The sequence below is a fragment of the Carettochelys insculpta genome, chromosome 1 (assembly GCF_033958435.1).
Source record: "Carettochelys insculpta isolate YL-2023 chromosome 1, ASM3395843v1, whole genome shotgun sequence".
Classification (NCBI taxonomy): Eukaryota; Metazoa; Chordata; order Testudines; family Carettochelyidae; genus Carettochelys; species Carettochelys insculpta.
The window spans coordinates 283,398,824-283,422,547 of NC_134137.1; the positions used below are offsets into that span (position 1 = coordinate 283,398,824).

The 23,724-nt window shown below is 52.3% G+C and overlaps 2 protein-coding genes across 5 annotated transcripts in view; one reads left to right on the forward strand and one right to left on the reverse strand.

The window, feature by feature from the left end:
- L3MBTL2 (L3MBTL histone methyl-lysine binding protein 2) overlaps window positions 1-6,703 on the forward strand; it is a 36,955-nt gene extending 30,252 nt beyond the window's left edge. For all 4 annotated transcript variants that reach the window (XM_075009838.1, XM_075009820.1, XM_075009811.1 and 1 more), the window contains 2 exons: window positions 2,869-2,942; window positions 3,110-6,703. In XM_075009838.1, the coding sequence (XP_074865939.1) occupies window positions 2,869-2,913 (45 nt within the window). In that variant the 3' untranslated portion in view covers window positions 2,914-2,942; window positions 3,110-6,703. The remainder of the gene's footprint in view (window positions 1-2,868; window positions 2,943-3,109) is intronic.
- CHADL (chondroadherin like) lies at window positions 857-23,182 on the reverse strand. The gene is made up of 5 exons (XM_075009855.1): window positions 23,056-23,182; window positions 10,720-10,890; window positions 7,946-9,613; window positions 2,753-2,919; window positions 857-1,881 (listed from the first exon to the last, which is right to left on the reverse strand). The coding sequence occupies exons 2-5, from the start codon at window positions 10,876-10,878 to the stop codon at window positions 1,644-1,646; spliced, it is 2,232 nt and encodes a 743-aa protein (XP_074865956.1). The 5' UTR covers window positions 10,879-10,890; window positions 23,056-23,182; the 3' UTR covers window positions 857-1,643.
- Between the last annotated feature and the right edge of the window lie 542 nt (window positions 23,183-23,724).

Consider the following 23,724-nt stretch of genomic DNA (forward strand, 5'->3'; position numbering starts at 1 on the left):
TTTAATCATCTCAGAAGCTAGGTAGCCTCCTAGTTTAGGCCTAATCCTTCCCCCACTCAGGCTTAGACACTTCCAGCAGTCATCTGGGTGGTAAGCAGGTGTTGTTGTGATGGCTCACCGTTGTCAACCCCCCATTGTCTTGTTCCTGCCTATAAGTAGATTTTGACCAAGGCGTGAATCCTTTACTTTCTGCTTCAGCCCTTTCATGGTCTAATGGAAAAGTAGTGCATTGAAAATGGGTTCCAGCCCTGGGTGACCTGGCTGTATTTTGAGAGGACCAACCATAGTCCATGCTTGCAGGAAGCACAAGACTATTCACAGATCATTGTTTTGAGCATTGGGCCATTAAGTCCCTCATTTACCACTAATGGCTGTCACTATTACACGTAGATCTCTAAACAGGTTTATGGTTCATATTTCTAACTTCACATACAGGAAGGATCCATGCACACAAATAGACTATAAACATTCAGTGGATTACAAGCTTTTCAGTGACTGGCCACATATTGCATAAAGCATAGCTGAATTAGGTGTATTCATACTGAAAAGCATATTTCCATAAAATATGGAGGTTGCAATATAACTAGAGGGTTTTACTTGACAAAAATAAATATGCTTGGTACAATATCCACCTGTGCTGTCTTTTCTGAGATTTAAAGCTGTAACTTTTCAATTTGCTGCTGACTTTTGTATTAATGCCATAGAACTGAAGTGTAGCAGTGTTGCGGGAGATTTGGAGAGATGAGACAGGAGGTAGCTGGAGATTTTGAGACTTGGGGAGGTGCAGGGGAGGGTTGAAGATTGTGAGATACATACATTTGCTGGCCTTCTGGAACCACCGGCAATGGAATAGTTAGCAACTTTGGCATGTTAGTAGTCAACTTTTTTGTTTATCTGACATTCTAATGAGATTGATGGGGCGTTTCGCCTTTTGCAGGCTTTTCTTTCTGGCTTTCTGCAGAATCACTAAGTCGACCGTGTGTGTTCTACTTGGTTTGTTTTTTCCAGTGTTACCTGAACAATCTGGCAGGCTAGAAGTCTATTGATTTTGACCAAAGCATCAATTCTGCAGGAAGGGTTGGATTCAACAGCAAATGGTAGGCCATGGAATCACAGAGGACATGAAACCCTGCCTGTGGACAGCAGATTGTTTCCCCAACACTAAAAATCAGCCACCTCTGAGGCGAAACATAACGCAGCAGCATCACACAGTGCATTAGGGTAGCAGGAGTACAATAACGTGATCCATTAAATCTACAAGAGAATTTAAGGAGACAGAACAGACTTGTTCAAGCACTGATTTTACACAGAGCTGGGGGGTGGAGGGGATGCGTGCTTGTGAAAAGCATCATGGGATCGTCAGGAGCTCTCACATCTGCTTTTTCCTCTCAAGGTAATTTCCTCTTTGAATTCCCTCCCCCAGCACTAACTACGCTGCACTCACGCTTCCTTTCCAGCCCCAGTCCAGCCAGAAGCCCCGAGCTCCCTCCTTCATAGCTGCAGTCAGGCCTGCTCCTTTCCCCTGTGCAATGTACATATTGCTGCAACATGGCTAAAATTCCATTAAAGCTTCTCTCTCACTAAGCTGCTCCCTACTAATGTGTTCACAGACCTGTCAGCCACTGCAGCAAGGCCATGCCCTCTTACGCTTTGCTCCTCTTGGCCACTCTGCTTCCTGCTTTTCCTGACCCCGCTGTCTTGCTGGGGCTTCTTTCTGCTTTGATCTTGGGCTTGGCCTTGTCTGGATGGGCCTTTCTGGCTTTCTCCACACCCCAGCCTGGGCAGCTGTTGAAGGCAGCAGAAAGCTTCACCTTCTGCCCACGGACTTCTGCCGGGGCCCCGCAGGTGGCTCCCACACGCAGGTTCAGTTTGTCGATCCACCTGAAAACAGGACAAGAGACAGAGGAAAGGGGTGAGACAAACTCCAGGTAGACTTGGCAAATAACTGTACTGCCAAAAAAGGCTGTGCTGGCAAAGCAGAGTGTTTGCTCTCTCTCGACAAGCGCAACAGGAGGCTGGGACCAACTCGACAGCTCTGGCAAGTGGTGCCCTCTGTGTGCCCCTGGAATAGGGACAGCTCGGGCAGGGCACTTCAGTCTTCCCATAGGTGCAAATCATTTGAGAAGTTACAACAACAGCCCTAGAGTGTGGTTGTATTGAGTAAGACTAGCTGCTGCAGCCACCCCAGACTGGCTGTGTTTCAGAGGTTCCCAAACCTCATGCTTCAGGGCAAAAGGTGACCAGCAACTGAGGTCATGAAGAAGTGTATGGTAGGATACCACACAATGAGGTGCATCGTGGCATTTACGCCTCCCTTGGACGCATCAAGCGCTTGGGATTTGGGTGAGACAAGCAACCAGAGGATCCTATGGTCTCTTCAGATCTGCCAGTTCCTAATGCTTTTTCTCATGTGTCCATATGGCTCAGTCCTGCGGTGGAGAGCATCCCTCTGGGCAGGAGAGGCCAGAGCTTCAAAGGTATTTAGGAACCTACCCGCCATTGGGTTCAATGTTCCATGCTCAGTTCCCTGTTCAATGTTCCGTGCTCAGTTCCAGCTCAGGAACTGAGCTGAGAAAGTAGCTAAACTTCAATAGCGTCCCTGTTTAAAAACTGGCTGCAAGGGTGCTAATGGGTGCCCATTGTGATGAAATTGTCAGGAGTGTGACTGCTTCCCTGCCAGGAACTAAGCAGAGAGCTACACCCTCCTCTCACTCAGCCCCAGCCAGGCTGCTGGAGCAGAGCAGTGCCTCACCTGCGCAGTGGGAGGAGCTGGCAGTCGCAGTGGAAGGGGATGTCCCTCAGGTTGATGATCTCCAGCCCAGCGAAGCTGCGCAAGTCAGGCATGTTGTGCATTTTGTTGTTTTCCAGGTACAGACTCTTCATCCTGGGACCCAGCCCTGCAAAGGCCTTTGAGGAAACCTGCAAAGGATGAGACAGGGGAGGTGAGGCAAAGGAAAAAGGCAGTGGATGGTTTTAATAGCGAGTTAAATATCTGCATGGGCTTTCTGGGGGCGGGGGGGGCGGGGGGTGAGCTAACTCTCACGGGTTCCGGACTCCGCTGTAACTGGGGCTTGTGTTGCTGCCATTTTGTATTGCTACTTCCTGGCAGGAGGTTCAGTTTGCTGACGTACTTTGGGACAAAGGAAGTGCAGGAATGTACGGCGAGAGAAGCAGAGATTTTCAAGGTTACTCTATAAACAGGAAAAAGGTGCAGCATCGGTGTCGACACTTGGGAGAACCTCACCCAGGATCGTCCCCAGTGGAGCATGGTAATCAGTGGGGGTGGGGGTTGCACCAATGAGGAGAGGTGGAGAAGGAGAAAAAGGTGGCAAAAACTGCCCTGTGCCACTCCAACAGCTCCCAGCACCTGCCTCTTCTGTGGTAAGATGTGAGGCTCCAGATCAGCCACCCCGGACTCGTAAGAAGAAGGGTGGCAGGAAGATGTCCTACTCGTTATTGAGGGACCAGTAAAAGAAGATTCTGTCGAGAGTTCTCCATCTCCACTGGTTAGTGTAAGCAAGGGACTGACTATTTAGTGCTAAATATGATTTCCTTTTCTCAAAGCCTCTACATGCTGCACATGCTGAAATGTTGCAGTTTGTGTCTCAGCCTACCTCAAACTCAAGCTGGCAGCTTCCTATTTACATTTGAATTATTCCCTGGATTGGCAGCTCTTTGGAGTGGGGAATCTCTCCTGCTCTGTGTCTGAAAGTGAAGGTTAACTGTAAGGTGTTACACAAACACGTGTGGTTTTCAGTAACCATATTTCGCACCCTTTTCCAATTTGATAGTATGTTGTTTTTGGCAGCTGGATACTCTGCACTTAGGAGAGCTTTCCACTGTCAGGCAAGTGTTCCTTTGTCTAAAGGCAAGGCACTGACCTGAGATGACAGTGGAGACTTTTTCAGCCCCCTGCTTTGCTGATTGTCATCTTACTTTTTGTCTCCATCTAAACAGGCCCCAATCCAGCAAGCACCTAAGCATGTGCTTGAGCTTGCAAGCGGTGCCAATTTCAAGGTCACTGCTCAAGTTTTAACAGCTTTGTTGGGTCAGAGCCATAGCCTAAGTGGTTTCCACTTGCAAGACATGGTCTTTCTCCCTATGTTAAATTCATCTCTGGAGGGAATTGGCAGAATCCTCTAGTGTGACAGTCCCCAAGGAAAAGCCCAGGCCACTTTCCCACCTCTGCATTGTTGGCTTTGCGGTTCGGTCAGTCCCTGATGTCCAGGCTGCTCTCCCACTTCCAGGAGCACCTCAATACTTCCCCCCACCTGCAAAGCTTGCAGAGCTGTCTGGGGAATGTGGGGACTGTGTAAACCAGCACTGGGAGCATATGTGAGGAGAGACTCAGGTACAAGTAGCCGAGCGAGAGTTTCATAGCAATGAAAAACTGACGTGACCCCTTTAATTCACAGGGGGGGGTCACCCTCCATCAGGCACCAAAGCTTTCATTGAAAGGGGAGGAAGAATGGGGCAGGGATGTGTTCTGCGTCCTTCTCTGCAAGCGTGAGAAACTCGGCTCCATGCTGGCCTGGTTCTAGGTTTGGAAGTAAAACGAATCAGCTGCTTGAATGGCCAAGCAAGCGCCCTGTTCCCAGGCCTCGCGCTGTCCTTCCCCAGGGCTGGGCAGTGCTGTGTGCTAGCCTGGGAGGTCCTAGACATGGCCTAGTGAGCAATGAATGGAGCCTTGGCTGGTGGGAGGAGGGTGGCAATTTGGAATGCTCGAGAGGTGAGAGGAGTAGGAGAGGGAACCTCTTGGAGTAGGTCTTCAGGACAAAAACTACTGACAAATTGGAAGAAAGAGAAACATGGGTTAGTAGGGCCTGGGGCCAGGAGCTTGAGGCAGGATCCACAGAGCATTGAAAGAAACGGGAGGCTTTGCTGACAGCTGTGGCTTTGGATCACACCTCCAATGATAACGGATCAAAGGAATCAGAGCCCACAACCCCGATAAGCAACGACATCGAGAGGAGCTCTCCTCTGGGAGAGGCAGGAGAGAGAGAGAGAGAGACGCTGTTCAGGGCATGATGAGTAGTTTTGTGGCGCCTTATAGACTAACAGATATTTTGGAGCATAGGTTCTTGTGGGTAAAGACCTGCTTCATCAGACACATGATGATGAAGCGGGTCTTTGCCCTGTTAAAAATCTCTTAGTGGGGGTTTTTGACATCCCCGCCCTCGGGGTGTATTGCAGGGTCTCCTCCTATGTGTGGCCGTGCTTATCACAGGCAAATCATGAAGTTTTTACCTCAAAAATGTTATTAGAAATGGGTTTACTTTTCAAACCACCACATGTCCATTCACTTACATTGAGGGAATGACAGTTGGAGCCGTTGGAGCCCCCTAACTGTCAGTTACAACCTAGTTTTACCAGTATATTAGTGTTAATATGGTACACGCTTACCTGTAGAATCATGGATGAACTTCTATATCTACCAATACACCTGGAACATTCAGAAGTCCAGCGGACCACAGGACTGAAGTCCTCAGTCAGGTCCGCTCAGAACTCTGAGCCTCATAAATATTAATGAGGGGGCTCTAGAAAAGGTGGCCCGTACGAGGGTCAGAGGCACTCTTTTTTTCGGATCCAGGCCCAGAGAGAAGGGGACAGAGAGAGGAGACAGAAAGAGGCGCTGAAGTCACAGAAGAAAAGAAGAGAGCTGAACTTGCGCTCGGCGGTGTCGAGCGAGCCTCCACCGCCTCTAGCTGAAAATCACTAAGGCATGAGGCGTCAAGCTCTGTCTCCGCCCACCTCATTCAAAGAGCTGACACTTGGCGGCTTCGAGCTTTGTTTCCACCTGCCACTTAAAGATCACGGCAAAGGACCTCAGGACCCGGAAGCAACTTTCAGTGGGTGGCTCCTGCCCCCGTCGGCTAGTGGTCGAACTGGCCCCTCTTCAGGGGGTACTGTGCCCTAGCCAGTGTGCGGGGTGGTAGAGCCCCCCCACCTGTTAACAGCACAGGAGCTGGTCCCCGCAGCAAACGAATTGCGGCCCAGTCCCCGGTATATCCTTTAATTTGATTTGTGTCCTCTTATTGACTCTGAACATTTGACCATAGGCAAAGACTTAAATTTCCTTAACAACAGTACTAATAAGCAAACTGTAAAAGTTTATGATTAGACATAAGCAAAGTTTTGTTAATAATATTAGTATTAGTGTAGGGTAGGATTAAGTATAGGATTAAGATTAGATAGTTATTTAGTTAGAAGTTTAGGTATAAATTAGGATAGTTACAAAGAAGGAATTATTTGCTTAGTATTGTTTATCTTATACTACTCAGATAAAAATATAGTATTGTTAAAGCACTTAGCTAAAATAGATAGGGTACTATAGAAAAGAATATATATTGGTAGCTTCAGGTGGGAGTAGCGCCCCGCCCGAGCTAATTATTGTTGTTATTAAAGTAATAAGTTCAAGGCCCTGCTACCTTTGAACCTTATCTGACTAGACCTTTTGGAAGTAGCAACTTCAAAAGTTAGTCAAATGTAACAAAAAGGGAAGCAAAAGATTTGCTATTCTCTTATATTGAAACAAATCTTGGCGGAGTGCCAATACTTCAAGCCATGTTCGGCAAGCTTCACGTGCGCTAGGTAAGTAACTAATTGTGAATTATATGTAACCATGTCTGGGAACGTGATACACTAACTGATAATAGTAATACGAAGAAAGAAAATAAACCTGAGGGTTAAAGGATATGGGCAATTGAGCAAATAAACTCTTGATTTTGTTTTGACTAGTCTGCCTGTTTTGTCCTCATTTGCTCTCGGGTATACTGCAAGTGTGTTGAGTCATGAGTTCCACTTGACTCCCTCTCTAGGTATTTCACCTGTACAGGAGCAGGCACCTGTGTATACTCCTAAATTTGGCACTGTGTTTGTTTTTTAACTACACACCCATGTTTTATTTGGTCCAATTGGCCATACGCTTTAGTCTTTTACCAAAAAGATTTTGTGTAAAGGGGAAGTGTACGTGACAGCGGCACAGATCACCAGGCCATTATTAGCGCCAGGCTCTGATCCTCTCGAGGGGCTCGCTAGGTAACGGGACTTGGGAGGTGTAACGCGGTGAGTGGGACTGGCTCTTGCACACGACTTGCCTGTGAAAGTTTATGCTCCAAAATAGTTAGTCTATAAGGTGCCACAGGAATTCTTGTTGTTCTCGAAGATACAGATTAACCCGGCTACCTCTGTGATGCCATTTAGGGCGGTGTTTCTTAAACTTTTTGAGACCACAGAACAACAAACAATACTTTTTATGCCGCACACATGACCGTGCCACACGCACGTTGGCTGACATCATGCAGCTGACTGAGAGTGTAGCTACCATGCCGGTGTAGCACACGCACCCACATCGTTGCTAGTTGCTACGGCACCATATAGCTGGAAGAAGAATAGAGGCGAGGGGAGGCTAGTACAATGTCAGCCAGCCTTTCTGGGTTGCTAGATTACTGTCGTGCTTGTGAGATGTAGAAATATTGTTTCCGTATTTTCCATTGCTGCTGTTATTGCAAAATGGTTATTTATCTTAAAACTTTGAATTTTACCAGATGCTCGCGGCACATCTGGGAGTTGTTCGCAGAACATCAGTGTTCCGCAGAACGTAGTTTAAGAAACGTTGGTTTTGGGGCAGGCCCCAGGGTTGTTATCACTAGGAGTACTGGGGAAATGGAACACTTTGGCTAAATATTGGGAAGCTTTTCCTTGAGGGAGACCTCGGGCTGAGCAAGCATCTCCCAAGGGACATGTTGCAAGCCCCAGTGTTGGGGGCCATTCCTTGGAAGGGGGGCGTGGAAGCCCTTTCATTAGGCCCAGACAAAACACTGTAAGGTGCTGCGGGGAGGCACCCTCCAATGGGCGCCCAAAAGGAAAGGGACAGAACAGTAACGTGTGTAGTAGGATTCAACTGTATCAGGCTGGGGTACTTGCCCATCTCCCTCCTTCTCACCTGTTCTAGCCCCAGATTATCCAGGTACAGGTGTTGCAGGGACCTAGCCACCGGGAGAAAGGCTCCATCCCCAATACACTTGATGGGATTCTTGGACAGCTTCAGCTCACTGAGGACAGGCAAACCCCGGAGGGACCCGGTGGGCACTTCTTGCAACAGGTTCTCATCCAGGTGCAGCTTCTCTAGCATTTTGGCGGGGCTCAGAGCCCTGGGGGACACACGCGTGATGCGGTTCCCACTTAAGTAGACCCAGCGTAGCTGCCCTGCCCCAGTGAGGTCACCATCTAACAGCTGGCTGATGGAGTTATGCTGCAAGTGGAGGGAGAAGAGGTTGGGCAGGAGGCTGAAGGCTCCTCTGGGTATTCGCGTGAACCTGTTGTGGTCCAGGTACAGATAGCTGAGCTGTGGGGCCCCATCAAAGGCAGCAGCATCAATGGCAGTGAGGCTGTTATTGGAGAGGTAGAGGTAGACCAGCTTCTTTAAGCCCTGGAAGGCACCTGGCTGCAGCTCTGTGATCTTGCAGCTCTGCAGGTGGAGCGAGACCAGCTGCTGCAAACCAGGGAAGGCTGCCTTGGGTACGGAGTGGAGCTCATTTTGGTGCAGGTCCAGGAGCTGGGTGCTGCCAGGGAACCCCCTGGGGATCTCCCGGAAACCTCTGTTCTCACAGTTGCTGTGGTGGAAATCAGGGGAGCAGGTGCAACCTTCTGGACACTTAGTCTTAGGATCTCCCTCTGGCTGTCTCCGGCGGGTGGCTCGGCTGGAGAGCTGCTCCGGGGCTGGGCTCCCACACTTCATATCAAGGGACCTCAGTGACTCCAGCTGCTCGCCCCTGAAGGTGTCAGGGCTTGCGCATGGCACGTCGGCCTGGACCCTTGCCTTCTCCATCCACTCCTTGAAGGGCCGCATGTAGCAAGTGCAAACCACAGGGTTCCCGGTTAAGCTGATTTTCTTCAGGTGAGTAGCCTCCGTCAGCGGCTGCAAGACCTGCAGCTGGTTGTTGCGGAGGTCGACTGTGTGCAGCAGGGGGCTCTTCACAAAGGCTTTGGGAGACACTTCCTGGAGGGCCATATTGTCCAAGAACAGCTGCTTCAGTGAAGCCATCTCAATGGCCTCCTCCCCGATGTAGGTGACTGGATTGTGTCCCAGGTCCAGCCGTGTGGTACCTGACAGCCTCGACAGGGCCTCCGTGGGTAGGAACTGCAGTTCGTTGTGGTCCAGGCTCAGCCTCCTCAGGGTACGCAACCCAGCAAAGGCCTCTGTGCCTATGACGTGAAGTGCATTATGGGACAGGCGGAGCCACTTGATCAGCTGCAGGCCCTGGAAGACCATATCTGGCAGGTAGACCAAGAAGTTCTCTGCAAGGTTGAGGAAGTTGAGGAAACCCAGTTGGCCGAAAGCCCCGGGCTTTATCTCTTCTAGGCGGTTCTTCTCCAGGACGAGCTGCTGGAGAGAAGACAGGCCATCCAGGGACTCCTGGTAGATGACGGCTATGTTGTTGGAAGCCAGGTTGAGGTAGATCAGTCGGCCTAGGCCCCTGAATGCCCCTTCCTCAATGCTCTCCACGTTGCATCTCTGCAGGTTTAAGTGGGTGAGGTAGGGGATAGGGAGGAACGTTCCCCCAGGGATGACCTTTATGTTGTTGCCACGGAGATCCAGTTTTTGGGTGACCTGTTGATTAACACAAGCATCAGTCATGGCGGCTGGAATGCACAACCTCTCCCATCACCCTCCTCCCAGTCCTCACTGCAGCTGCTGTCACTGGGGTCTTGCCAGATCCTTCCCACTCATTCATGCCTGGCCAGTGCTTGGCCAAAACCCCTCCCAGAAGACCGCCGGCCTGCTGCAGGAGCTGTGCTGGGGTTCCTCCTGCTCAGCCAGCTCTCCTGCCATGCAGCAAGCACTAGCATGGGGTGTGAGCCTCTGCACAGTACTGATTGGATGGGGAAAGCACCTCCCATTAAGTCCCCAACACCAGCTCCTTGCAGCCATCTGATTTTCCCTTGGTTATTTCACTGCCTGACTCTGCTTTAGCTTAAGGCCTGGAACAATGCCAGCCCTGGCGTGGCCCAAGTGAGGAGCACACAGAAAATACTGGTCCTGATCAAATTTTATGTTTCTGTTGTTAGTCTGTAAAGGAGCTGGCCCACGGGCTGCCAACAGAGGACAAAGGGAGCAGCTGCCCCAGGGTCTGGCAATTTAAAAAGGGCCTGGGGCTCCTGGCTGCCGCTACATTGGCCGTAGCAGCAGGCAGAGCCCTGGGCCCTTAGAATTTCTGCCAGAGCCCCCAGGCTATGTGCACTTGGTGGTGCTGAAGGGCTGGCTGGGGGGAGGCTAGCCCCCCCGCCCTCCCCTTCTGCCCACGGCCTCGCCTCTTCAGGGGCCCCACAGCCACACCTCTCCCAGGTCTGGTGAAGTCTGCCCTCTGCCCTGGCTGCAGCGAGCAGCCTGCCCCATCTTGCCACCTGTCCTGTCTATGGATCAAAGCCCCCTCCAGATTTTCACCTTGGTGGCTTTTAAAGGCTGCAAGGTTACTGTATCCATGGAAACCCAGACATCTGCCCAAAGTGAACCACATCTTCCGCCTGTGCCTCTCCCCTCTCATCCAACAGCCTGTGTGCCTCAGTGCTGGGCAGGGCGCCAGAGGAATGGCTCAGATGCCCTGAGGGCGAGTGGCATTGTGACGTTCACTGAGAGGGTGGCAGCAACGGCAAATATGGGCGAGCAGTTTGTGTGGTGTTTGCCTCTGTCCCACCCCCGTTGCCCCCACAACTCACCTGGGGGATGGTGATGGGCACCTCCGTGAGGCTGCTGTTCAGACACATGACGTGGCGCTTGATGTTATCACAGACGCAGATCTGTGGGCAGCGCTCAGCATCCGCTGTCCTGAGGGGTAAGAGAGTGGACACCAGGAGGAGGCCCAGGGAACCCCACATCCTGGACAGCAGCTACAGGTGAGAGAGGGGGAAGAGGCAGCCCCAGTCAGACAGATGTGCATTTCTGGGGTGCTTCTCATCCCCATGGCCCGTGTGCTTGGCAAGGCCATGTCTCTTGGGATCGTGGCTAGCATGGAGGTGGGCTATGGAACCTGTTTCGTGGTGCAGGGCAACGCTACAGCCCAGTTTGAGAGACAGGCCCAGGGACAGTGTGACCAAGAGAAAGTGCAGCCAGAAGTTTAGGTGACTTAAGTCTGAGACTAGTCAGAAGATGTGAGGTGTCCCAGTGAACTCAAAGAGGGCTGGGCCCAGTCTGGGTCCGGTCTTGAACTGAAGAGGGTGGGCCGACTCAGGTGCTTAAAGCAAAGCACTTGCTTACATGCTGTACTGGATCAGGCTTTAGAGAACAGCAACCACCACTTAATCACCAGTACCTTCTCCTGAGGCTCTTGGGCTGTCCTTGGAGGTTTTATTTCCCAAGGGCTGTCAGCTGGTCCAGCCTCGTCCAGCTCTGAGATCTGAGGTAATCTCTCTCCAAGGCGTTGTGGTTAAAGGACAACACTAGTGCTGCCCAGAAAAGGAGCAGGGAGGGTTGGCCCTGACCATTCTGCAGACACAGGGGCATGTGCTAATGTGACGGTGACAATGGGCATTGCCAGTGCCATGTAGTCTGAGGGAAGAAGGGTCGGCCATGGTGGTAACTCATCGGAACAAATCAGACTAGCAAAAGCACTGCTCCAATGTGTCCTTGCTCGTCTGGGACTGTCTTTGTACCACAACGTTCAATCAATAGCTGAACGCTTGCCAGACGCTGATTAGCTCAGCCTTGCAACACCCCTGGCGAGCACTTCTGTAAGGTTGCTTTATTTTACAGTGGGGGTAACATCATCATTATAATTTTCTTTAATTTTCAAGTACCCCAACTGTGTGATCCTGCTCCAGGGACACTGCAACCTATATGGGAGAGAACACACCAAGGGAAAGTACAGCAGGAGGCAACAGCAGAAAGTGGGCAGGAGGACGAGGTTGGCCATATAAGATCAGGTGGTTTGGAAGTGAGGTGTGACCCATCTGCATGACTCATCCAAGCGGTTTTGGTTTGTTACTTCCACCCTGTGGACTTCCTGGCAGAGGTGGGTTCTTAGGAAAGGCTTGGAAGAGGTAGGCTTGATGAGTGTGTTGGGGGGGAGGTTGCCCCAGTCGTAAGGCTCAGCTGGGAAGAAGTCATGGGGCTGGAGGTGCTTGTGGGAGGCAGGGGAGGAATTGTGAGGCTGGCTGCAGTGGCAGAGCAGGTTGGATGGGGGGGTGGGAAATGCAGGAGGAGACCATATCCAGGTGCAGGGCTTAGGTGCAAAGACAAAGTGCTAGTGTTTGCTACTCAGAGTGGTGGGTACCCAGTGAAGTGACTCAGTGGGAATTGATGTGCCTGGAGCAACAGGTGAGAGAGATGGTTTTGGCAAGTCATGCCTGACCAATCTGATTAGTTTTTATGATGAGATAACGGCTCTGTGGATAGGGGAAAATCAATGGATGTGATTTATCTTGACTTTAGGAAAGCTTTTGATTGGGTCTCCCACACTATTGTAGGGAATGTGGCAGAAGGAATGCAGTGCTGCTGAAGGCTGGGAGGAATGAGTCTCCCAAAGGTCATCTGCATGAGAATGCAAAAGGTGTGCATGTGTGATACCTTTTCAGGCAAAGCCTAATGGGTAGCAAGTAAGCCATGAGATTTGGTTTATTGTAAACATGTAGTTGTAAAATCACAATTTAAGCTGACACTTAAGGTGGGAGTTGTGAGATCTCACCAATGCTCTGGGTTGTTGTGGGGGACAGGGCAGTCGCCTTAGCTGTGTAAGACATTGATTACACAGGGCTTCCTGGTTTAAAGCATTGTGAGAGAGCAGGGGAGGGGTACTGGTTGAGCCAGCTTGCTGAGTGCCTTGGCCCTGCCTATGCCTTGGCCATATAGCTATAAGCCTGGCTTGACTAACCCTCCCCACCTGTTAAAAAATAGAGCTGGATACTAGGGTGTTTGTGAAACCCCACACTAGAGATACCAAGAGCTGAAATCACAGAGTGGCAGCTGAGGCCACACAGAGCTGAAATCACTGGGTTCTGCCTTAGGGCAGTCCCAAGCAGTGGGGTTAGGACTGGCGAACAACAGCAGGACCAGCGGGCGGCTGGTAGGAGCGGCGGCAGTAGACGACGGCGACCGGTGGGCGGCTGGTAGGAGCGGCGGCAGCAGTAGACACCGGCGGGCGGCCGGTAGGAGCGGCAGCGGCGGCGGTAGACGACGGCGACCAGCAGACGGCTTGTGACAGCAAGGGGAGGCTACAGACAAGTGGACAGCTAGTATTGCCCTAGTGATGTATCTGTGGGGTTTGGGTTTGGGACTGCACCGCAGAGGGTTCACCCTGTAACTGTGTGTGTGTGGAAAAGGGCCAAGAGCCCCAGCAAGAGACTGGGTTCTACTGCATATGGGGATGGTATCTGGGTAAAAGGGGTTTTGTCTCTTCTGTGCTGAGATATGCTGCATCGGTCGCTGTAACCTTGGGGTAGGTTATGGTCATTAAACAAGCCATTTCTATCTCAGACTCTGTGCTTGCGAGGGCGGGGAGAACCGCCTTACAGGCACCCAGCATGGGGGTGAAATTGTCCCAGGCCACTGGGTGGGGGCTCGAGCCGGTTAATTGTATCCTTGATAGGAAAACCCCACAAGAGTTGAACCCGGCCCTTCTGGCAGGCATCTGGCGTTAACAGATTACACTATTTTTGTCAGCAAGTTAAAGGAACGTGGATTGGATAAATGGATGGTAAGATGGACAGAAAGCTGGCTAGAAGTTTGGGCTCAGCAGGTAGTGATCAACCACTCGAAGTCGGGATGGCGGCCAGTTTCTAGTGGAGTGCCCCAAGGTTCAGTTCTGGGTCCTGTTCTGTTCAACATATTTATCAATGATCGGGATGAGGGGTTGGATTGCACCCTCAGCAAGTTTGCAGATGACACTAAGCTAGGGGGAGCGGTAGATAAACTGGAGGGTAGTGATAGGGTCCAGAGTGACTTAGACAAATTGGAAGACTGGGCTGCAAGAAATCTGATGAGGTTCAATAAGGACAAGTACAGAGTCCTGCACTTTGACTGGAAGAATCCGAAGCATTGTTACAGGCGGGGGTCCGACTGGCTCAGTAGTAGTTCTGCAGAAAAGGACCTGGGAGTTGTCGTGGATGAGAAGCTGGACATGAGTCAACAGTGTGCCATTGTAGCCAAGAAAGCTAATGGCATATTAGGTTGCATCAAGAGGAGCATTGCTAGTAGATCCAGAGAAGTGATTATTCTTCTTTATTCGGCCGCATCCGGAGTACTGTGTCCAGTTCTGGGCCCCCACTTATGGGAAGGGTGTGGATACACTGGAGAGGGTCCAGCGGAGGGCGACCAAAATAATTAGGGGGCTGGAGCATATGACCTATGAAGAAAGGTTGAGGGAATTGGGACTGTGTAGTCTGCAGAAGAGAAGACTGAGGGGGGACTTGATAACAGCCTTCAACTTACTGAAGGGAGGTTGCAAAGAGGCTGGAGAGAGGCTGTTCACAGTGGTCACGGATGGCAGAACATAAAACAATGGTCTCAAGTTGCGTTTGGGAAGGTCCAGGTTGAACATTAGGAAAACCTTTTTCACTAGGAGGGTGGTGAAGCATTGGCATGGTCTCCCCAGGGAAGTAGTGGAGTCTCCATCCCTGGAGGTGTTTAAGTCTCGCCTCAACAAAGCCCTGGCTGGGTTGATCTGATGGGTTTGGTCCTGTTTAGAGCAGGGGGCTGGACTTGATGGCTTTTTTAGGTTTCTTCCAGCTCTATTGTTCTATGATTCTATGATTCTATGGCAGAGCTCTTTCAGGGGGCTGAAGAGGGGGAAGATGAGGTGGTGGCGGCTGGGACAAGTGAGGTGATCCTCAGGGCAGAAAGGAAAGCATGGGGTCATTAGCAATATTGTGCAAGACTGAGTGACGGGAGTCGGTAAGGGCCTGGAGGTGTGAAGAGAAGGAGAGGCAGTAGCCACAGAGGTCATCCAGGTTATGGGCTGGTGCGATGTGAGAGATGATGCTCTGATCAGCTGTAACCCAGAACAGAGTCAGTGATGATGGTTGGCAGGGGCGACTGCAAGCGTGTTTCTGGCCTTGCTGAATTTGAGTTGTGAACTGCCAGGATGTGTGGCTGGAGACTCAGGGAAAGAGAGGTCCAGAGCACACAAGTACATAAGAACAGCCACACTAGGTCAGACCAAAGGTCCATCCAGCCCAGTAGCCTGTCTGCCAACAGTGGCCAGTGCCACGTGTCCAGAGGGGGTGGACCAAAGACAATGATCAAGTAATTTGTCTCCTGCCATCCATCTCCAGCCTCTGACAATCAGAGGCCAGGGACACCATTCCTACCGTTGGCTAATAGCCTTTTATGAACCTGACCTCCATGAATTTATCGAGCTCTTTCTTAAATTCTTTTATAGTCCTAGCCTTCACAGTCTCCTCTGGGAAGGAGTTCCACAGGTTAACTGTGCACTAAGTGAAGAAGAACTTTCTTTTATTAGTTTTAAACCTGCTACCCATTAATTTCATTTGGTGTCCTCTAGTTCTTGTATTATGGGCACAAGTAAATAACTTCTCCTTCTTCTTCGAGTGTCCCCGTGGGTGCTCCACAATAGGTGTCGGGCTCGCCCGGTGCCGCAGATCGGATCTTCCAAGCAGTTTCTGCCGGACGGCGACTGCGCCGGTGCGTGCCACTCCCTTGCGCGCTCCTGGCCACGTGCGCGATCCGGTCCCCACCAGTTCCTCTTAACCGCCGTCGGCTGCAGACGGAATCCGACTAGGCTACGGCCAAGTTGGCGTATTCAATGGTTTTAACTGTTTTTTCTTTAAAGTTTTCAAGTTCTTAGGCTACTGTTAAGTTAGCCAGTTGTTATTTTCAAAAAAAAAACAAAAAAAACCAAGAAACAACAAGCGGGACGGCATTCAGTCCAGTCCTAGTAACAAGCAGAACACTGGAGGCCAGGAGCCTAGGGCCATTAGCCCTCCTGCCGTGGCAGGCCATCGGAGAGGGGGAAAAACAGCACAGAGAAGGTGCTAAGTACCCATTAACAACTGAAAGACTCACCAACAATGTCCTCTTCAGGATTTAAGAAATGTGAGTCCTGCCGAGAGGCAATGCCAGCGTCTGATGGGCACAGTCTCTGCATAAGGTGCCTGGGGGAGTCCCATGTCATGCAGAAATGCTGCTTCTGTGCAAAATTAACAGCCAGAGCAAGGAAGGACAGGGAGATGCGGCTTAAAATGCTGCTCTTCGACAAGGCCCTCCAGCCAGACATGCCGGAGCGGCCGCAGCAGGAGGGACCCTCCGGGGCCCATAAAAGGAAAGCCGCCTCCCTCACCCCATCAGCGCAAAAACGGAGGAAAGCCTCCCCAGCCCGATCCCTGCCGGCAGCAACAGCGAGCGGGACGGGAGGAGCGCACAGCCCCCAGCCGCAGCAACAGCTGATCGGCGGCGGCACGGAGAGCCACGTGGAGGCGGCTCAGCCTCTGATAATCAAACAGCTGCTCCGCACCACAGGCAGGGCGGCGGCTAAACAAGCGCCGGTACCGGCGGCACTGCAAGCAGCGGCACCGACCCCCGGGGAACTGGCGGTGCAGAGCGCGCAGGCACGCAGCCTGCAGGCACCGGAGGACACTGCCCGTGCGGCACCACCCATGAGCGTGCCAAGCACGTCAGGGGGCGGAGTTACCTCCCCAAGGGAGGGGGAAGGCTGCACACAAAACGAGGCACCGCAGCCCCTCTCCAGACAGGGCTGCAGAGTTGCTTTCTCTCAGCCCTCCGCTTATGCTGCAGACTCCAACCAGAAGGCAGGGGTCCCCCCTAGCCTACCCGGAGCCCCCTTCTCCATTTTTACAACCAGCCTCGCCCTGGCTGGGACCACCTTCACCCTTCCTGGGGTTTGAGCCGCTGGAGTACTATCACAAATCGCTCTCTCCAGTGTCCCAGATCTCTCGACGATCTCGCTCCCCCAGACGCAGGGGGTATGCACCAAGGGAGTGGTCTAGGTCACCTTCCCAAGAACAGTGTCTATACTGCCATGGTCGCCCCTATCACGCGGGGCATAGACACCACCGGCAATCTACCAGGGAAAGATCCCCACAGACGGTCCCGTATCCCCAAGGGCAATCGCGAACGGGGACAGAGACTCAAGTATCTCAGGGGGAACTGGTTATGGAACCCCGAGATTTTCCCTTGCAAGCTTCCAGTGAGAGGGTGTACCATAACCAACAGGAACCGGAAGGGTCCAGAGAGGTGTACCCCAGTGGTTCCTCGCTCTCCTCCCCGGACGAGGCTATGGCCCCGGGGGACGTCCATCCTCCGGACGATCTCAAACAGTTTCAAGAGCTGTTTAAGAGGGTGGCCTTCACGCAAGGCATCCAGACAGCAGAGGTGCAAGAGAAACGCCATAAGCTCCTCAAAAATCTGAGACCTCCGGCCTCCTCCAAAATAGGAATACCGCTTGATGAAGCAATCTTGGAGTCCGCCACTATGATATGGCAGACCCCTGCGACTATTCCGCCTGTCCACAAGAGAGCGGATAAGAAATACTTCGTGCCAGCGAAGGGCATGGAGTTCCTGTTCAGCCACCCACAACCAAATTCCTTGGTGGTGGAGTCGTCGCAACAAAGATCAAAGACATCTCAGTTCAAGACAGGGGGAACAGACAAAGATGCCAAGAAACTAGAGCTGTTCGGCAGAAAGGTCTACTCCTCCTCCACTCTACTGTTGCGAATGGCAAATTACGCAGCGCATTTAGCGAACCATAATTTCGACAACTACACTAGGTTAACCTCCCTCATGGACTCGCTTCCAGAGGACAAGAAACCGGTGCTCAAGGCCATCGTGCAAGAAGGCTACGCGGCCTCGAGGACGGGAGTTCAGATCGCCCTGGATGTTGCGGATACAGCAGCACGTTCCACAGCTACGGCAGTGGTGATGCGAAGGGAATCCTGGCTCCAGACTTCAGGTATACCGAGGGATCTGCAGGCAAAGATAGTCGATCTTCCCTTCGACTCGCAGAAGCTGTTTGCTGAATCAACTGACTCGGTCCTTCATTCCAGTAAAGATTCAAGAGCCACACTTGGGACCCTGGGGATTTACACCCCTCCATACAGAATGAAAAGTACTACCCTCAACAAAGACTGTACCAGTACCAGCAACAGCGTCCCCAGTACCACAGGGGTTACGAGCAAGGGCGACATCAACAGCACCAGCAGTACAGAACTCCCAGGCGACGTTCCCAACAGAGCCGTGCGTCCTCAGGGCAGGACCAAAGGCCACAAGTTTGACACACAGATCCAGGGCTGCGCCATCACTACCATCGCACAAGGTCATCCGAAGCGGCTATTCTACCATCGCCTCCGACCATTCTACGACCAGTGGCAAAGGATCACCACAGACAAATGGGTGCTGGAGATCATAGCCACGGGGTACGCCATCCCCTTCCAGTCGCTCCCACCGCCACGACCTCCACCCAGGCCCCACCTCCAGGAGGCCTCCCACGTAGCGAGGCTCAAGCAGGAGGTAGACCATCTCATGCTCATAGGGGCAGTGGAAAGAGTGCCGGAGCAACTGCAAGGAAAAGGGTTCTACTCGAGGTACTTCCTCACGGAGAAAAAGACAGGCGGCTGGAGGCCCATCTTAGATCTTCGAGGCCTCAACCGGTACCTGCGCAAGCAGCGCTTTCGGATGATCACAATCGCCTCCATCCTTACGGCGCTGGACGATGGAGATTGGTTCTCAGCCCTCGACTTACAAGATGCATATTTTCACATAACTATCCATCCAGCTCACCGGCGATTCCTCCGGTTCATGGTAGGCAAAGAACATTTTCAATACAAGGTCCTACTGTTTGGCCTCTCCTCGGCCCCCAGAGTCTTCACCAAGACCTTGGCAGTGGTGTCAGCCTACCTGCACAGACAGGGGGTATTTATATTCCCGTATCTGGACGACTGCCTACTCAAAGGGGCCTCGAAGGAGGAGGTACTACGCATGATACGCGTCACAGCAGGCACGTTCTCTTCGCTCGGCCTGGTTATCAATCTGGCAAAATCAAAGATAGACCCCACACAGGACATAGAGTTCATAGGGGCACGCATCAATTCTATTACAGCGAGAGTGTATCTACCAGGGACTCGCTTTCGGGCCATCGGCTCCCTCGTGCAGGTCACCACCTTCAGCCCTACAGTGCCGGTCCTGACGTGCTTACAGCTGCTGGGCCACATGGCAGCGGCGACGTTCGTAGTACAGAACGCCAGGTTACACATGTGCAGCATGCAGCACTGGCTGGCGAGCGTATACAAACCAGCAGCACACACCGTTCACAGGGTGGTGTCTCCCACAGCAGAGGTGCGCAAATCCCTGCAATGGTGGGTAAACCCCAAGAACTTGCTAACAGGGGTACCCTTCCACCAACCACAAATATCGGTTTTTCTTACTACAGATGCCTCCCTCATAGGGTGGGGAGCACACATGGGCGAAGAGGTGACTCAAGGGCTGTGGTCCTCCATGGAACAGTCACTGCACATAAATATACTGGAGCTCAGAGCAGTGTTCAACGCCTGCAGACACTTTTGAGACCATATACAAGGCAAAGTTGTCGGGATCAGTACAGACAATACCTCCACCATGTTTTATATAAATCGGCAAGGAGGAGCTCGGTCCCGTGCCTTATGTGCGGAAGCAGTCCAGTTATGGAACTGGTGCATCGCCAACAATATAATCTTGAAAGCCTCGTACTTACCAGGCGCTCACAATGTGAAGGCAGACCAGCTGAGCAGGCGTTTTGCACTCACGCACGAGTGGCAGATCCGTCCCGATCTGCTACGACCGATTTTCCACGCATGGGGTTTTCCCCAGATAGACCTGTTTGCCACTCAACACAACAAGAAGTGCCCACGATTCTGCTCCAGGGCAGGACTGGGACGGGGGTCCCTGGGGGACGCGTTCGCGATCTCGTGGAGGGGCCCCCTGCTTTACGCTTTTCCTCCCACAGTGCTGATCCACAAAGTCTTGCAGAAAGCCAGGAGGGAAGGAACCCGAATGATCCTGATAGTCCCAAAGTGGGATCGACAGCAATGGTTCCCCCTACTCCTGCGCATGTCGGACTGTCCACCGATGCTCCTTCCGGTGGCGCCGGATCTGCTCACGCAAGCCCAGGGGTCCATAGTGCATCCGCACCCCCAAGGCCTGCGACTACAAGCGTGGTTAATCCATGGCTCAGCTCCCTAGAGAGCACATGTACGGAGGAAGTGCAGCAAGTCCTAGAAAGTAGCAGGAGGACTTCCACCAGGAAGACCTACAAGCAGAAATGGACTCGCTTAACGGCATGGTGTTCTACCAAATGGCTAGCCCCGCTTTCAGTGCCTGTACCTGTGATATTAGAGTATTTACTGGACCTCAAGAGAGGAGGACTCTCACTATCCTCGTTAAAGGTCCCCCTTGCCGCCATTTCGGCGTTCAGACACGAAGAGGAAGGGCACACGGTTCGCCCGTCCCATGGTTACCAGGTTCCTCAAAGGGTTGGTAAACCTATACCCCCTCGGAAACCGCTTCCACCTTCGTGGAACTTGGACCTGGTGCTTAATGTGCTAACGGGACCACCGTTCGAGCCCTTGGCCACGGTTTCCCTCCGCCTCCTCACGATAAAGATGACCTTTCTTCTCGCAATCACGTCAGCTCGCAGGGTGAGTGAGCTTGCGGCAGTTATGGCAACGCCACCCTGCACTGTTTTTTCCAAGGAGGCGGTAACCATACGGCTGCATCCAGCCTTTGTTCCCAAAGTTTCTTCTGAGTTTCACATTAACAAACCTGTTGTTTTACCCTCGTTTTATCCAAAGCCTCATAACTCTAACAAAGAGGTGCGCCTACACCTCCTGGACGTGAGGAGGGTGCTAGCCTTCTATGTAGACAGGACCAAGTCCTTCCAGAAAACGGATAGACTCCTAGTCTCTCTCGCTCCCAAATCGAAAGGAGAAGGTCTTTCTTCGCAGAGAATCTCGAAGCACATCGTATCCTGCATAAAAATGTGCTACGAACTCAAAAAGACTCCTTTACTGGCCACGCCCAGGGCTCATTCCACTAGGGCGGTGGCGGCATCAACAGTCTTTTTCAAGGGCGTTGCACTAAAAGACATTTGCAGAGCGGCAACCTGGTCATCCTACGACACCTTCGCCAAACATTACGCCCTTCACAGGGTATTCCAAGAGGATACCCGTCTCTCTACAGCGGTCCTCTCGGGGACAAGCTGCACATAATCCGATTACCCACCTCCTATCTTGGGTTACTGCTGGGTAGTCACCTATTGTGGAGCACCCACGGGGACACTCGAAGAAGAAAGAAAAGTTACTCACCGTAGTAACGGTGGTTCTTTGAGATGTGTCCCCGTGGGTGCTCCACTACCCGCCCATCCTCCCCGCTTTGGATCTCTGTTAGTGTTTTGCAGGGGCACCCGAGGCGGTTGGTCGAGGAACTGGCGGGGACCGGATCGCGCAAATGGCCAGGAGCGCGCAAGGGAGCGGCGCGCACCGGCGCATGCGCGGTCCAGCAGAAACTGCTTGGAAGATCCGATCTGTGGCACCGGGCGAGCCCGACACCTATTGTGGAGCACCCACGGGGACACATCTCGAAGAACCACCGTTACTACGGTGAGTAACCTCTCTTTATTCACCCTCGCCACACCTGTCACAATTTTCTATACCTCTATCATGTCCGCCCCCCAGTCTCCTCTTTTCTAAACTGAAAAGTCCCAATCTTTTTAGCCTCTCCTCATACATTTAATTTAATTGTGTGATGTATATCTGAAAGTCCCCTGCCCACAGGTACCAGCTTAGCCTGTGTGAAAAGAGAAATCACCCAACAATGGGGTATCCGGGGAGAAGAGGAGAGGATGCAGGATGGAGCTCTAGGGAGTGTCTGTAGAAACGTGGGAGAGGATGAGGGGAGGAGACACCAGCACTGCAGAAAAGGATCCAAGCAAGATGAGTGTCACAGATCAGTGGCAGGTGAAAGGGCGAGGAGGGTGAGCATGGAGGACAGGAGTGTGATAAGGCCGGGGAGAAGTCACCGGAGACGTTGGTGAGGTGGGAAGTGAAGCATGAAAGGTGAAATGATTGCCTGAGATCAGAGTCAGTGGCACCCCTAGACCCAGGGGTCTCACTCCCAGCCCGAGGTCTGCTCACAGGCCCACCTTCCTGCCCAGGTTGTAGCATGCGTTTCACAGGGTAAGAAGCAGCCAAGGCAGCGGGGGCACTGGGGATGTGGCCTGCCCTGGGCTGAGGCCCTCCAGCAGCTGTTTTTGCACATTAGCATTTGCCAGGAATGTGGCTAGCATGTGGGCAGCATTGGCAAAGGCTTTTTGAATGGGCAGTAGGGAAGATGGGCAAGTCCCAGGCTGGGGGGCGAGGGGGGGAATCTCACAGCTGAGCTGGAGATAATAAATGTCAGCATTTATCCCTCTGTTTAGGGCTCCCCCCCTCGCAAGTCTGGCTGGAGCTGAGCCAAGAGTTCAGAGGGCCCACAATGGTGAGTCTCCCGAGCAGGGCAGCGCTGGTTTTCCGTTCCCCATTCTGTGCACGCGCTGCCCCTCTGTGTCTGTTCTGTGCTCCCCGCCCTCAAACAGCACTGCTGAGCCTGCCCTCCTGCGCCCCTGGATGCACCACACCTGGGAAGCCCCACCTATGGCACCCCCTGCCCTGAGCCCCACATGGCACTGCCTCTCCCACCCCCTGCAACAGCCCCAGCCAACCCAGCCCTGAGCCCCACACAGTGCTGCTGGTGCTGCAGCGTCCACCCCAGCCTTCGCTCTGTGACATGCGGATTGCGACCCTTGTTTGCTGCACCTCTGGCTTATCCCAGCCCTGGGCTCTGCCAATTCAGCTCAGTCCTCCCCTGTTACTGCACGCCCAGGTCTCTCCTGAGCAGGGAGTGCCCGAGAGCTTGTGCAGAGCAGACAACCCTCCAGTACCAGGAGACCCTGGAACTAACATTGGGTTAATATGTGAAAGTTGGCTGCTGCTGCCCCAGCAGTGGAAGGGCAGGTACGTTAGTTCTCCTCTGCAGCCCAGCTCCCTCGTCCCCAGTCCAAGCCCCCAACAACTTACCCAGCTGCTGCCTCCTGTCTGTACAAGGGAGCACCTGCCCCACAAAAGCACCAGCAGGGTCACGCCAAACCCAGGAAAGCGAAGATGAGAATGGCAAAGCAAAAAGGACTGAAACCCTTTCACCCAGCAGCTTCCAGAACCCTGTGAATTCCCCCACTGGGAATGGGGCGGGTGGTTTACTTTCCTCCAAGAAATGAGAGCTGAATGGAGTGCTGTGTTGCTTTCCCAGCATGGCTCGTGCTCACGCAGAGCCAACAGGAGGAGGAGGGACAAAATAATAAAAAAACAAAACTAAAGTGAAGAGCAGCCTTTGGGAGAGCAGCAATTAATTGCCCTATCCAGCTCTACTCACTGAGCAAGGCTTTGGCAGCAGAAGCGCTGTGGAATTTAAAGCCCTTGTCTGGAATGTCACCGTGCCTTCACAAGTAATAACAAAGTTAGACCTAGACTGACTCCCTTCCCCCTCGCCCCTCTCCATGTATACACGTGTACAGACAAATGATATATAATATAAAAATGTAGGCATTGCATGGCAATAAATAAAAAACCTCCTCCACACCAATTCCACATTATGATGCACATCTGAAATGCACCTAAATTAAATATTAGCAGCTTCCTTCCATTCTAATAACTAACTTATCCATCTTATGCACATATATATTGAGAGAG